General features: G+C 38.8%; 1 protein-coding gene across 1 annotated transcript in view; it reads right to left on the bottom strand.

Moving 5' to 3' along the window:
• Window positions 1–1946: 1946 nt before the first annotated feature.
• The window catches only part of PAMR1 (peptidase domain containing associated with muscle regeneration 1), a 73866-nt gene continuing 59450 nt past the window's right edge, over window positions 1947–16362 (bottom strand). The window contains exons 6-10 of the mRNA XM_044681852.1: window positions 14390–14560; window positions 10802–11014; window positions 7354–7420; window positions 3885–4117; window positions 1947–2254 (exon numbers count right to left, since the gene is read on the bottom strand). Of these exons, the coding sequence (XP_044537787.1) occupies window positions 1947–2254; window positions 3885–4117; window positions 7354–7420; window positions 10802–11014; window positions 14390–14560 (992 nt within the window). The remainder of the gene's footprint in view (window positions 2255–3884; window positions 4118–7353; window positions 7421–10801; window positions 11015–14389; window positions 14561–16362) is intronic.

The raw sequence follows: 16362 nt of genomic DNA on the forward strand, positions 1-16362 counted from the left end.
TGCTAATTTCACAGTAATATGGTGAATAGTGCATAGAGAGCTGATCTCAATGACAGAGATACAGGGGTTCGAGAACTACCTCAACATCCGCTGGCTATATGCCCCTCTCAGAGCAAACCATTTAGCTTTTTGGTGACCTAAGGAGTTCTGTGAGACTGCCAGTTGTAGAAAAGGTACCAATCTATAGACTGGTGAAGGGTGTTTCCTCACCCACTAGTTCTCCATGCCAATGAAATCCCAGGTCTATGCTCTCTCTAGTATCACCCCCACCTGCCACAATGAAATCACCAGTCTGGACAAGAGACATACTTAAAGTGTCTTACATTGGGGGCTCCCCATAGGCAGCCATCCCAGTCAGTTCCTTCAGGAAACTTTCTCTGGCAATGATCCTTCCTTCTTCTAAAATTGTGTAACTCAAGGTCTGTAGCACTCATTTAGCACCCAGCCAGTGCTATCTTGCACCATGGTTATTTTGAATGTATATATCCTGTCTCCCCACATAGATTAGAAACTTTACAAAGCAAACATTTCTTCAGTTCTTCATTAGTGCCAAGGACAGTGCCCTGTCCACATTAGCTGGGAAGCTAGAACTAGGAAGGAACAACTAAGGCTTCTCCCTAGGCTATTGGGATTTAGAGGGTTCTGAAAACAAAATCTTGCATCATAGAAACAACAGGTTACCAATTAAAATAGGAAGCTAGCAGCATCCTCTCTATCCTACCTTGAAGCTCCAACCTGGATGTGACCTGCTCTGCTCCTTTCCCCCCAACAACAGGGATCTCTACTCACAGACACAGGATTTCTTTCTCTCCAGCACAGAACGTCATGCCCTGGAGTTCCTTCCTACCTACTGAATTTGTCTCATAAAACGCTGCTCTCTGTATAATTGACACCACCTCCATTTCTAGCTCCTTGCCCTAAGTATGAAAACAGATAGCTGAGGCAGTTAAAGGGCACAGTGAATAGAATAGTGTACTTGGAATCAGGAAGAATTGAGTTCATATTGCCCTAAGCAAGTCACCTAAACTTTCACAGCTTCATTTGTCTCTTCAGTAAAATGGAGATAATAATAGCACCTATCTCACAGGTTATCTTGAGAGTCAAATGAAATAAAACACTTTGGCAAACCTTAAAGTGCTATATAAATGTTAGCTGTTACTATTAGTTTAAAGTTATCCCTTTTTCTGGGAGAGGGGAACTAGACTTATGATTTTATTAATTTAGGGAATTTCCAATGAAGATTAAGAAGATTATCTTAGGGAATTCCCAATTTCCCCTAGCTAATCCGAATCTGTCAATTCTCAGCAATTTTTAGTCTGAGAGAGATTTCTAGAACATTAAGAGAAAGCTCATATGTGTCAGAGGAAAGCCTTGAACTTACATCTTCCCATATCCCTGTCTGATTTTCTATACAAAATAGAGAATAATGATTATATTTCATAACATAAAATATATAATAATAATTATGATATAATTTTAATTAATGAATATTATTATTCAAAAATAATAACACTATCTATTATTTATATTATTATATAAATGCTGTTATATTCTTTGTTATATATTAAAATCCTATATTATAGATGCACAAGTTATATACAAACAATAAATATATGAAGTAATATTTATGTAAACAATAAACATTAAGATATAAATATATAATAAAATATATAATAAATAAATATATTTTATATATTATAATTATATAAATTATGTTGTATATAATTTATATACATATAAATTATACCAAATCAATAGAATTTTGTATACTATATAAGATAAAAACCTAATAATAGAGGTTTAATAAATGTTTGATGAAAAAGAGGCATATCTTTCATGTATTTCTAAAAATGGAAGGGAAGGAGACCCTACGAGGCTTCTGGGCTCCCACCAGCCATCCTTCTTTCTATCTCTCTTTGCTGAACTACACAGACATCCTTCATAGTCTATTCATCTCTCACCCGTAAACTCTGAATGGTCTTCTCATCGCGGTCATCATCTCGGTAGAACTTGCCCAGGACCACTTTGAGCTCGGCTGCCTTGATCACAATGCTCTTGCCCAGGTCGGTGACACAGTGTGCAGCCACAACCACAGTCCTTTCATTCACCAGGGCGCCACTGCAGATCAGGAACCAGGTGCCCTTGTGGAGGCTGCTATCCTGCAACCCAATGGTCCTTCTGTAGATGGCAGCTTGCCATGGCCAACGGGTCCCGGGTGTCTTTGGAGCAGTCATGTTCTCAATCTTTCCACAGACTAGGGGAGAAGCACTGGTTTAAGATCTGCTGATTCAGAACATGGCATATCCCAATATGAAAATAGGTCTAGAAGGTTTCCCCTTTTAGGTTCTCTGGTAAGAAAAACCTGGCATACTGCTCACTTTCTTTTTGTTTGTTCTTATCCTCTCTTTGTCAAATAGGGCCTCTACTGTCTACCTGGGCAGAAGCTTAAAAGGTTTGTTTTCTGAATATTTAGGAAAACTTGACAAATAGGAAAACTGCTGCATCCTTGAATCCCTAGCTCTCTCCAAGTTTTAGTTCAGGCACCACTGACTATAGGAGGCTTTTCCTAATGAATAAATAAATGAGTGAAAATCATTTAATAAATACTATATAATGGGGGCAGCTGGGTGGCTCAGTGGGTTGAAAACCAGACCTAGAAACAGGAGGCCCTGGGTTCAAATCTAACCTCAGACCCTTCCTAGTTGTGTGACCCTGAGCAAGTCATTTAAGCCTTATTGCTTACCCATTACTGTTCTTCTGCCTTGGAACCAATACATGGTAATGATTCTAAAATGGAAGGTAAGGGTTTTTTTAAATTAAATATATATATGTACATATATATATATATACTATATACTATATAGTATATACCAAGCACTGTGCTAAGGTGTAGAAGATTCAGATAGAAAAATGAGATAATTTCTATTCTCAAAAGACTCACATTCTCATTGGGATGAATAACACATATAGAAGGTTACCAGATGAAGAGTGGACATCAAAGATTATTGGAGGGAGAGGCAACTGGGTGGCTTAATGGATAGAGAGCCAGGTTTAAAGATGGGAGATCCTTGGTTCAAATATGGCCTCAGACACTTCCTAGCTATGTGACCCTGGGCCAGTCACTTGACCCCCATTGCCTAGCCTTTACCACTCTTCTTCCTTGTAACCAACACACAGTACTGATTCTAAGATAGAAGGTAAGGGTTTTTAAAAAAGGATTAAAAAAGATTACTAGGAGGTTTAGGTCAAGTGACAATACCAAAGAATCTGGGGAGTGTAGTGGCAGAGAAGATAGTAAAGTCCATTATTAGAGCTCTTCCTGAAATGTAGTTAGCATATCTTGTGTCCTTGTATGTTCCCCCACCTGCTCCCAATAGAATATAGGCTTCTTGAGGGCAAGGGCTATTTTCTTTTTTTGTCTTTGTATCCCCATTGCCTGCTAATACTGAAATGTCTGTTGATAAATGTTGGTCTAACTGAGATGACAATGGGGAGCCTTAAAGAAGGGAAGAGGCTTCAGTAAGATGAAGATGAAATAAAGGAGAAGGAGAGAGGAGTCTGTTTAAGACATAAATGACTATGCAAAGGCACAAAAAATGGAGGAAGGCAGGATGTGAATAGGCTAAAGAGAATGGTCCAGTTGGAATGGAATTCAATTATATGAAGAGGAAGAGGAGTAGTATGAAATATCTGGGCAGCAAGTCTAATAGGGGAAGCATACTTTGGGTAAAATAGAGATCAGGTGTTTCCCTGATGTTCTAGGTGACCACCTAGCTACATAGCTGGTTCAAGTAGAGATGAGGAACAAAGTGACGATCTCCCCCAAATATCCCAGTCTCCGGCTGAGAAAGACAGGTACCAAGCCTTCCTGGGCAGTGACTCACTTGGAATACAGGATGGCGCCCGCCCGCTCCACTTTCCGGTCTTTAAACAGGTTCTTCGGCTGCTTCCCAGGCGGCGGTAGAAGGGCGAGAGGCACTCATATTGGATCTGGGTGTGTAAGTGAACATAGCCAGGGGGCAGCTCCCCAAAGGGAAGCGCCGGCTTCTTAGTTGGGTAGCTGTCCAGCTTCTGCTTGCTGAACTTCGCTGAGTAGAGCTGGTGTAGAGGCGTCTCCCTGGGGATGACAGGAGAAACCACACAGTTAGGAATGGTCGTTACTGCTTCTTCCGCATTGGCTAATAAAGCAACTGGGTATCAAGGGGTTTTATTATTTACTGAAAAAAAGGAGCTTAGAGGAAACTAAGGCTCATTTTAGGGGTAGAAGTGACCTTAGAGCTCATATTGTCCAACATCCTCCTTTTACAGATGAGGAAACTGAGGATTAAAAAAGCAAAGTGATAGTCCGGGGTCACATAGGTAGTAAGTATCTGAAGTGGAATTCGAACACAGATTCAACAACAGTGCTCTATCCACTATACTCCACTCTCTCAAGAAGAATGATTGCATACACACAGAAACATGTGTGCATACATGTATTGTATACATACACACTGACATATGAACACATAATGTGCATGCATACATGTTCATGTGCACCTGTGCACACACCCAACATGCACACATGTATGAGTGTATATGTATGAGTATGTGTAATCACATGTGCATGTGCAGCATTATATATAAGCATTTACATACACATACATGCACATATATACACACATATACCCATAGTCCCTTGGACTATGGAGCAGAACTCTTTCCTCTATACCGCTCTCTTAATTTCATTTCTAAAATGCCCTTTCTGGATGGCCTCCAGTTACCTGGAATTATCGGGAAACAAGATAAAAGGCAGTTATTATCACTGTTAAGCAGAGATATGATAAACCAAAAATAAAAGTTAATTATGAAATTACGCTGGAAGTGGGTGTCAGGGTGATTAATTCTCTCCAGTGGAAATCCAGACATCTTTTCTTTAAATGTTATAATTGGGCAATATTAGGAACAGACTCAAACTAAGTTGTGTTGCTACAGAAGCTTGATTAGACAATTAGTTGAAGTAATTAGCACACCTCAGAGAATAGAACATCTGGTAAAGCGTAAAGACAGAGTAAAAGGCAAGAGTATCATAGGCAGATTGAAGAGGTACAATCAATGAACCCTGAACTTGAAAAATGCCAGAGGGACTTGTATGGACTGCCTGGAACCAGGTCTCCATATTACACACATTCATTTGGTAGCTGTGTTGAGTTAACACTGGTCCTCTGAAGAGGCATTATGGTGGTTGTGGTTAAAATGCTATACTTGGGGTCAAAAAGGCATGGATTCAATCCTGTCTATGATACTTACCAGCTGTGTGACCATGGGCAAGTCACTTAACTGTTCTGATCCTCAGTTTTCTCATCTGAAAATTGGGGAATTAGACCACATGACTTCTAAGGTCCTCTACATTTAGGAATTATTCTTATCACCCCCAGGTTAGAAATGAAGGAAGAAGGAAGGCACTTAGAACCTGAGAGCTCTTCAATATCACAGAGAATGACCTCAAAGCCAGCATAAGAATCATCACTCTGGTCCTCCATGGGAGCAAAGACACCCAGTTTCCTCTGTCTGTGTTAACTTTCAGTTTACCTAAGGAAGAGCTTTCACATGCTTTGCCTAACAATATGGTACACAAATCTCCCCAGATTTATTGTTCAATGAGGGAGCATTGCTCAGATACATGGCCAGAATCAGAGCTAAAAAACATGGGTAAGTTGTGAGTGAGTCAGTTCATTTAGTCTAGTGGTTCAAGAGTCATGGGATTTGAGAGCTGGATGAGGCTTTAGGGATCTTCTAATTCAGTGATTCCCAAAGTGGTCACCACTGCCCCTGGTGGGTGCTGCAGTGATCCATGAAAGCGGTGATGGCCACAGGTGCATTTATCTTTCTATTAATTGCTATTAAAATTAAAAAAATAATTTCCAGGGGCACTAAGTAATATTTTTTTCTGGAAAGGGGGCAGTAGGCCAAAAATGTTTGGGAACCACTGATCTAATTTAACCTCCTCTCTGCCCTCATTGAGTTTAAAGTCTTGAGCATGGAATTAGAGATCTAGAGTTGAAAAAGACCTCAGAAGTTATCTAGTTCATTCCCCTCATTTTACAGACAAGTAAACTAAGGTTCAGGAAAGTTAAGGGACCATCACAGGGCTATGGATAAAATTTATTTGTACAAATGAGAACATTCTTTGCTACCATATGTAGAATGAAAAACATCTTCCTACATTTAGAACCATGTCTTCTGGTTGTCTTCTTTCTCTGAGAGCAGAGATCATTTTATTTCTTTGTATCCTCAATATCTAGGGCAGTACCTGGCAGCACACAGTAGGCACTTAAAGGTTTGCTGAGTTCTTCTTGAAACATGCAGACACCATGAAAACTTGATATCTAATCTATGGTTTTTCTTTTCATTGCAGCAGCTCACTGGTATTTCTGTGTGATTTCACTACTAGAGTAGAATTCTCATAGGCTCATAGATTTAGAACTGAAGGGTTATTAGAGACCACCTAGTTCAACCCCCTCCTTCCAGAGGGAAGGACACACCACTGGTGAAATAATTTACCCAAAGTTAGTGAGCTTTCAAATGGAAGAGCTGGAATTTGAATTAAGAATTCTCAATTCTCTTCTTTCCATTTTACCACTTTTGCTGCACCTTCTCCTATGGGTAAAGACTTTTGTTCTACTTAAGAGAAAAGCTATGGTCCAGAATAGTTACAAAGATCATGGTCTTCAAGCTGGAAAGAACTTTAAGGGATATCTATTCCAACATCTTTATTTTACAGAAGAGTAAATCGTAGATGATTTCAGAAAGACACTAAGATTGAGAGAGACCAGGAAAATCTTCCAGAAGGCTGGATTTGAACTAAATCTTGAAGGAAGCCTAGGGAAACCAGGAGGCTATTCTAGACAAAGGGACATTCAGAGAACAAAATGCCAGGGTCATGAGCTCTATCCAGCATATCCCACATTGTTCTCTTCCCTTCTGATTCCTAGATTCTCTGAACTTTTTCTATTCCAGTCAGCAATGTGTGGTTACCCCAGGGAATAGGTGCCCAGGATTAACCACTGCCAGAAATGGGCTAACTCATCACCTAATAGAATTCTCTTCCTTTGGGATTTAACCATTTCTGGCAACTTCAGTGACCGAAATCCAGACTTCTGGGGCTGCTGCATGAGGCTCATCATTCCAATTAGCTTCCTTCCCTCCCTTCTTCACCAGTTCAGGGATGCTATCTATCAGGAATTGTCAGTGTTCAGAACCCCTTAGGAAGACCCAAATTGATTTAGAACAGATCAGAGAAGAAATGCCTGGGGAATAGACTGTGTGTGGGGTGTGTTCTCAAAAAACAAATTTCAGACATTTCAAGCTCACCTTGACTGGACTTGCATGGGGAGGACTCTCTGTCTCACTAGGTCAGAAATCTTTGGTTCTCTGCATGCTAAAAAATAAACACAAATTGTAAAATCCCTCCTCACATCTGGTATAGTCATTAAAGTTTATCAGACTTAGACTTACCCTCTCCCATTACTGAAAGAAGAGTTGGAGATAGAAAGAGATCTCTGAGTATATGTTACAAACTTTCAGATCAGTGTATTTTGGACTTGATCTATGAGAGAATTTACTGCTTATCTCCCCACACAGAGAGATCCTGGAGAATTTGATCACAGAATCACAGATCTAGACCTAGATAGGACTTTAGAAAGGTCACCTCCACTAACTCCATTTAACAGATGAGAGAAAATGAAATTCACAGAGGTTAAGTGACTTGCCTAAGGATACAGAGCCAAAATTTTAATTGAAGTCAAAGACTTCAAAGTCAGCATTCTTTCTACTACAACATAAGGTTAGTACAAATGTCACACCCTGCCAGGAGCTCACCTGAGAAATTAGGGGAGATGTTAGTTCACAAATTGTGCTATAAGAATGTAATGTCTCAGGGCAGCTAGGTAGCACAGTAGATAGAGTACCAGGTCTAGAACTGGGAGGACCTGAGTTCAAATCTGGCCTCAAATACTTCCTAGTGTGACCCCGGGCAAATCATTTAACCCCCATTTGCCTAGCCCTTACCACTCTTCTGCCTTGGAACTAATACACAATATTGATTCTAAGATGGAAGATACATGAGATGACAGGTTCATAGGAGCTCATAGGATCATTTCTCAAGAACAGGAAGACCGCTTAATCTTTTGGGGAAATTGGCAGTCTGATGAAGTCTATAGACTCCCTTCCAGAAATGATATTTGTTGTCTAATTTCATAATTGAAGAAAATACTAAATTTTAATTAGAGATTAGTGATTATGTATATTTATCATTTAAATTCTGAGACCTCTTGAAATCTATCCCCAGACTCCTCGAGGGTCCATGGATCCTTTGCTACAAAGCTAGAATGGACATAAGAGGCCATCTCATCTAACCTTTTCATTATATAGAAGCAGAAACTGAAGTCTGGGGATGAGGTTGGCTTAAGGGACTTGCCCAAAGTCTCATAGGTAGTATGAATTAAAAGCAGAGTCAACTCCTCTCCCTTTCCCATTCCAAAGTAAGTAATTCATAAATGCTTGTAAATAGTCAAGTCAACAAGCATTAAAGCATTTATGATTTACCAGACTCTGTGTTTAACACCAGAGATGTAAAGAAAGTTACAGGGTGGGGGAGGAGGGGAGAAGATAATTCTTGCTTTCAAGGATCTCAAAATATATTTCAGTCTATTGATAATAGAATGATTGTATCTAATTGCATTCTGGGAAACAATGGATAGAAAGAATTCAGGACTTTTTTTAAAACTCTTATCTTCTGTTTTAGAATTAATACTAAGTATTCATTCCAAGACAGAAAAGCAGTAAGGGCTAGGCAAAGGGGGTTAAGTGACTTGCCCAGGATCACACAGGTAGGAAGTGTCTGAATCCAGGTTCAAATGAGGCTCTATCTTCTGTGCTAGTTGTCCTAAGAATCCAGGATATCTTGGGTGCATTTATAAGAATCTAGATATAGAGTACAGTGAACAGCCAAAGGATGATCATTTGTATAAAACCCAAAATGATGTAAAGAAGAACAATTATGAAAGACTCAGACCTCTCATCAAGGCAGTGACAAATCATAGTTTCCAAAGACATGCCTTCTGCTTTTCAGTAGACAGGTAATGGGATATAAGTATAAAGTGAGGTATACTGTCAGATGTAGCCAATATATTTGTTTCTTTTGTCTAGCCAATATTTTTGTTGCAACAGAAGATTTGGTTGTGGGGGGAGGGAGAAGAAGAAGGACATCAATGGGAAGTTATAGTGATGTTTTTTTTAAAAGCATCAATAAGACATTTATTTAATTTAAAATTAAAATTTAATTTGTTTAATTAAATTAAAATGTAATTAGTTCATAGATTGGGGTTAAAGATCACTTGAAATACCAATGAACTTAGTTTTGTTTTATTTTAAAAGACATTGAAATAAAAGTGAAATTTCTAAAAAAAATCTGACCTACTAAGCTTGGGAAACTTAAAGATTCTCACAGTGAATAAGACAAGAAGGCAGTCTCAACTCAATGGAAACCTTGGCTTCCACAATGAAACGGAGGCCTCTCAGGATAGTTTAGGGTCAACTTGAAACCCAGTTTGATTTTTCTTAAAACTTCCTTTCTTCATGTGTGAAAAGAAATCCCTTTTATCCCACTTTCTAGACCAAGCAGTCCAAATTCTGCTAATTAGCCACTTAGAGGACTTTGGTCTGTTTTAATTAGTAGCAGGGGAGCTAATGAAAATCATAAAAGACCTCCTCTCCGTGTTTCAAGGCACCAAGGCACGACTTATCTCTGCTGGTAGGGACCAAGACTTGGTTCCTGGCTGGAATCAGGAGTGGTTCTCTGCTTTCACCAAATAAATAAATAACACTCGCCCTGCTTCCCTTTCCCATGCTGAAGGCTGTTTACAAACACAGACAAAGGAAAGTGGAAAATGGAGGCAATTATCTGGGTAATGAAGGCCAAGAGAAGGCTTTCCCCTGCCCTCTTCTCAATACAGCTGACATTTAGACAGCAGTGTAAAGTTCCCAAAGTGTTTTACCTGCGTTATTCCATTTGTCTTACCACCATTCAGTGAAGTAGTAATGAGACTTATAATTATAACCCTCCTTCATTTAAAGATGAGAAAAAAGGCAAACAGAGGTAATGTGACTTGCCAGGGTCACACAGCTAGTAAATACATTTGTCAAGTGAAATTTGAACTCCAGTCTTTCTGCTTCCAAGTCTAGCATTTTAGCTCCTAAACCATATTGACACCCAAAATAGCTAAGTCATTCCTTAATTCATTTATTCATTCAGCAAATATTTACTGGGTACTTCATAAACGGAGGATCCTGAGCTCCAGATTGTGGGGGATTCCACAAAAATATGTCTTGATTTCTGCTTTCATGTGGCTTATGGTCTCATTTTGGCCCAACTTGTGATTATACCTTTATATATTTCATGATGCCAATACAGAAAATCTCTCCACTAAGGTAGATAGCTCACTGTCTTGCAACGTGCAAAAGCCTTGCAAAAGTCCAAGAGACTGGTCTATAGACACAGAGAGAGCTAAGGGACATGCTTAGTATTTATTAGAGGCAGGACTTGAATTCATGTTTTACTTGATCTGAAACAAAGTCTTTATCAACTACATCAAGCTTCCTCTCTAAATAAGTGTAAGGTAACAAATGCTGACATTTCCATAGCACTTGAAGGTTTGCAAATCATTGACATATACTCTTCTATTATCCACAACTCCCACCAATGCTACCACCCCCATACCATAATCCTCTTATTTGAGCTTGACATAACCTTATGAGTTACCTTTTATACATATAGGCTGCTTTCCTGACCATTCTCCATCTGATTGGCAAGTTCTTTGCTCATTTCCACTTAACACATATGAGTGGTTGCAAAAGAAGGACATGATGGTGCCAATTTTGGCATAGCGCCCATTTATGAGTCCACTGCCTTCCGATGTTCTCCTATACCCATTGATTGGGCCTCCTGGGTCAGAACAGTTTTTTTCTTCCAGCACTAATGATGGAAATAAAGAAGAAAGAAAGAAAGAGAGGGAGAGAGAGAGAGAGAGTTATTAAAAAAATTTCAAGAACAAATCATGCAATATTTTATATTGACTTTAGGATGCAGTTATTTAAAATTAATTTACAACAGTAATTAGAAGACACTATGACCAGAAAATTCTTAAAAAGAAAAATTATTTAATAAAAACATTTTTTTGTGTATCCTTAAAACTCAAATTTGAAAAAAATAAATCTGGCAGTAAAGTCTACCTTTAAAAGCATTTGTTCTTCTATCTTACATGGGTAGGATTTTAAGGTTCCTTTGGAAGTTTCATCATGAGCATGTTTAAGTTTAAGTTGGGTACATTCAGAAAAAATATCAATATTTCTGAGATTTTATATTCAGCAAGAATAGTTTGAGGGAAATGATCTTTTGTTTGTTTTGTTTTGAATGTCGGTTTTGTTACCTCCTACATTTTACTCTGCTTGGGCCATGACAGTGAGCTAATGAGTTTCATCTCTGTTTTTCATCAATCTCACTTTCTGACAGAAGCACATTGTGGGAAGATGACTAGCTATTTTCTATTCTATCAGCTCTAACCAATCAATAACTTTCCTTCACTGAAACTACCAACAATAATACCAGCAACAAAACCCTGCACGTTCTTTTTATCACGCTGATTTCTATTTCAGCCTAAAATCTTTTTGCCAGTATTCACTAAAAAAATCTTTTTATCCTTTAACTCAAGTTGGATGGAAATTTAAAGTGTAAATGGTATCACAGGCAATCTTGAGAATAATCCCAGATTCTTTCCAGACATCCATTTTCACACCTCTATAAGAGAGTTAGCATTTCATTTTAAATTTGGTTTACCTAAGGCAATGGTGTCAACCTCCCAGAGAAAGGGGTACCACCAATCCATACAGAAGGATCCCTGTACATGGAATTTTGACTTTGTTTATGTAACATTATCTCTATTTTATTGTATTTTTATTTATTTTGTTAAGTATTTATCCTATTGCATATTTATTCTTTAAAAAAAAAACCCTTAACAGTTAACGTCTGTCTTAGACTCAAAACAGTGTATTGGTTCTAAGGCAGAAGAGTGGTAAGGGCTAGGGTAATGGGGGCTAAGTGACTTGCCCAGAGTCATATAGCTAAGGAGCATCTGAAGCCAAATTTGAACCCCAAATCTCATTCTCAATCCACTGAACCACCTAGATGCCCCACCATTACATTTTAATCTTGTTCTTGTGACATTTTTGACACCTTTGTTCAAAGTTTTAGAATGGAAAGAGACCTGTCCAACGTCCTAAAGCAAGTCCATTCCAGAATCACATTTTCAGTTCTGTTTTCTGGCTCACTATCATTTAGAGATCTCTTTAACCTCTGACTTCTTTTAACGAATCTCTTCTTAAATAGGCACTATTCAAGGTCATGTGGCATTTATAAAGTCATTTCCTTAATCTCCTTCCACTCCCCATCCTACATCTCCATAACTCAACCCTTGTTTGTAAAACAACCAGTGTTTACTGGGCATAAAAAACCCAACTCAGATCATTAAGTTTAAGAAAGGACAGAAACAAATTAAACACAAGCTATTGTTGCTTATGTTACATGAGCCTTGTTGTTTGCCTAAATTGTAGGGAAAATATTCAGTGAGTCTACAAGTTTCTAACATGGCTGTAATCCATTGGATTCTAGAAAGTTCATCTTGGTTCTCCTTGAACTTTATTATGGGATAAAGGTAATCCCAACAGACCTAACTGCCTGAAACCATGGGCTGTCAGTGAGAACTACCAAAGCAGGGTTTACACACTCAAGTCACTATAGGATATCATACCTCTGCCTTCTGGAGGCATACAAAAAGATTCTTTTTTTTTAAACCTTTACCTTCTGTTTTGGAGTCAATATTGTGTATTGGTTCCAAGGCAGAAGAGTGGTAAGGGTAGGCAATGGAGATTAAGTGGCTTTCCAGGGTCTAGCTAGGAAGTGTCTGAGGCCAGATTTGAACCTATGACATCCTGTCTCTAGGTCTGGCTCTCAATCCACTGAGCTACCCAGATTTCCCCCTACAGAATGATTCTAATAAAATCACAGTCACAAAATGGCGAGAACCAGTGCTACAATGGATAATACATAAAAGGCCAGTTCTAATAACAATACAGAAAAGATAGCTGTTGGCCAAAACAGCAACTTAGAGGATGCCTCTTAGAAGCTCTAAAACTCAGAGACTAGCACCTGGGCTGGTTTACAATAGACACTTAATAATTACATGATGATTGATTGATTGATTGATTGGGCTTTAGGGAAAGCAGAGGAGATCTTGGTCAATTCTCCAGCTAAATACTGGGAGAATTAAATTTTCCAACACAGAAGTTTCAAGGCTTTTTCTCAGCTGTCTTTCATAGAAACCTGACCAGCCATTCCAAGCAAGGGGATGGGAATTGAAGAGTGTGCATAAATCAAAGATCTTTGAATTGAAGTAACCCAAAATTAAGTATCTATAACAATGGAAGTCAGAAAGCTAAGGTATAGAGTCCTGGAACTCTTTATTTACTCCTATGAATAGAACTCTTTGCCAGAAAATCTCTCACAGAACATTATAGCCATTATATTTTTAGGACACTTAGACAGCAGTGACTGGGAAATAAACCTCAGCCCATTTGAGAAAGCCATAGCCTATTCTCTGTTTTTCTCATCAAAGTCTCTAATTTCTGGACTTTGAGGACATGTCATTCCTAGTAGGCATTTATATGATGAAGACTGCTGCCCTTTGATATGAAGGGTCTGTGGGAATTCATTCATAAAAATAGATTTGCAACCTTTCTATAATTTAATAGATAAATATTAGACAATTGAGTTTCGGAGGAATGTTATTTAGATTAAAATCTTTCCCCATATTAAGTGCTTAATAAATTTTCTCTGTTTCTGCCTCTGTCTCTCTGTCTCTGTCTCTGTGTCTCTCTGTGCCTCTCTCTGTCTCTCTGTCTCTGTCTCTCTCTCTCTAACTCACACACATACACAAGCTTTAAGCCATCATCAGGACAAAATGGGAGAGGCTGTTGGGGCATGATGTTGGGGGCAGATAGAATGGAAGCTCCTTGAGGGCAGAGACTTTCATTTTTTGTCTTTGTATCTCCTAAGTCCAATACAAAGACTGGAACACAGTAAGTGATTAATAAGTGATATAAATACTTTTTGCTTGAATAATTGATGAGCACCTAGGGTAATCAATCAAAGGAGAACTGGGTCAGTTCTCAGACATGCTAAAATTGTGGGGTATTGACATTTTTCATCTTAGAAGCTTCAAGGCTTGTGAGAGAACCTTCATTATTAAAGTACATTGGTCAACCCGAGAGAGAAATAAACAAACAGCACCCTTACCACAGGCTGGGTCATGTGTGGTCCAGCTTCCATCAAGCTGACATAAGGCAACCCGATTGCCTTTTAAGCTGTACCCCGGGAGGCACCTGAAGTAAACCTGGGCCCCATATCTAAGATCACTTCCTTCCACCATCCCATGGGCAGGAACACCTGGAGTCTTACACATCACCACTGAGCATTCAGATATTTGAAAAAATCCACTTTGTTACAAAACACACAACTTTTAGAGGATTCCAGACCACATATGTTAAAGCATTTCAAAAGGAAAAAGACAAGCATTTATAATAGTAGGAGGGGGGAACTGGCACTTTATGACAGGCAGATGTAATCTTGGCATGGGGGGGGCAGAGTGTATTTCATTTTACCTGCTGGCATAATTGGAGGATAAAATTTTCATTGCATTTTGATTTCAGAAGGCAAACCCATCTCTGAGCCACCAAGGAACACTGTGATTTTTATAGACCTTCTCTTACCTCCTCTGGATATTAAGGTTTCACTTCCCTCATACAGTTTCCACTAAAGCCAATCATAGGCACTTATATTTGTCATCGGGGAGAGGGAAGTTAATTATTCCAGTCTGCTACACCACCCCCAAACAACTCCTCCATGAGCCACAAGGTGAAGTTTAGCTTCAGCAGGACTGAAATTTGGGCAAAGGTCAGACATACAGTGGACTTTGATTGGATCCTTTAATTTCACCCACTGGTACCATCTGCAAGGCAAAATATCTTATTGAAAGAAGGAAGCATTTTGGCATCTGCAGGTGTGATGGAAAAACGGGCTGGACTTGGAGTCAGAGAACCTGGGACTCTGCTGCTCAAATGACTGTGGAATGTAAGTGAATTGTCAAGCCTTGATGAACCTCAATTTGCTAATCTGTAAAATGGGAATAATAATAACTATCCAGATTACCTCAGAGTGTTATTGCAAGTTTCAAATGGGTTAATTTATGAGAAAGTGTTTTGTCAAACTGTAAACATGAAGTAGTAGCAACATTAAAAAAGATATTAAGAGCACTGCACCAGGTTTATTTATGGATTTTTAACCGATAATGTCTGACCAACATTCTAAACAAAGGAAAGGGAACTGGAGAGTGTGTTTAAATCTGAGGTTTTTACTGAATTAAAGTAACACTGAATTAATTGGTCTATAAGAACTGAAAACAGAAAGCTAAGCTATACAGTTCTGGAACTGTTTTTGTCTTTGTACCCCCAGTGGTTAGCACTGTGCCTGATATAAAGAATAAGGCATAGATCTGTGATTTCACTGGTACTGGGAACTTCTGGGTAGGAAACTCCCTCTCCCAAGGTAAGTTGGTATCTTCTCTGCCAACTATAGCCTCCAACATTTGCTAGGACCACTAAAAGTGTAAGTGACTTGCCCAGGGTCACACAACCAGTAAGGTTGAGTAGAATTTGGACTCAAGTCTCCCTGACTCCATGGCTGACACTCTACTATATAACAATGTCTCTTAAATGGTATAAAGTAGAAAATTAATCAGACATTTATTAAACTTCTACTATGTACCAAATACTGCTAAGGGCTATAAATGCAATCCTAAAAACAAAACAATGTCTGCCCTCAAGGGATTTGTATGCTAACTAGGAAGAAAATATGTGCATGTATGTGTATGTATATATATATATTTATATGTGCCCATGTATACTCACATACATATGTACATACATTTTGCTGTTGTTTAGTTGTTTCAGTGATGTCTGACTCTTTGTGAACCTATTTGGGGTTTTCTCAGCAAAGATACTGGGGTGGTTTCCCATTTTCTTCTCCAGCTCATTTGACAGATGAGTAAACTGAGGCAAACAGGATTAAGTGAGTTGCCCAGGGTCAAATGGTCTGATGCTAGATTTAAACTCAGGAAGATGAGTCTCCCTGATTCCAGACCCAGCACTCTATTCACTACCATCAGTATTTATTTGTGAATAAAAATAATAAGTCATGAAGTAATCTTGGGG

The sequence above is a fragment of the Gracilinanus agilis genome, chromosome 6 (genome assembly GCF_016433145.1).
Source record: "Gracilinanus agilis isolate LMUSP501 chromosome 6, AgileGrace, whole genome shotgun sequence".
Lineage (NCBI taxonomy): Eukaryota > Metazoa > Chordata > Mammalia > Didelphimorphia > Didelphidae > Gracilinanus > Gracilinanus agilis.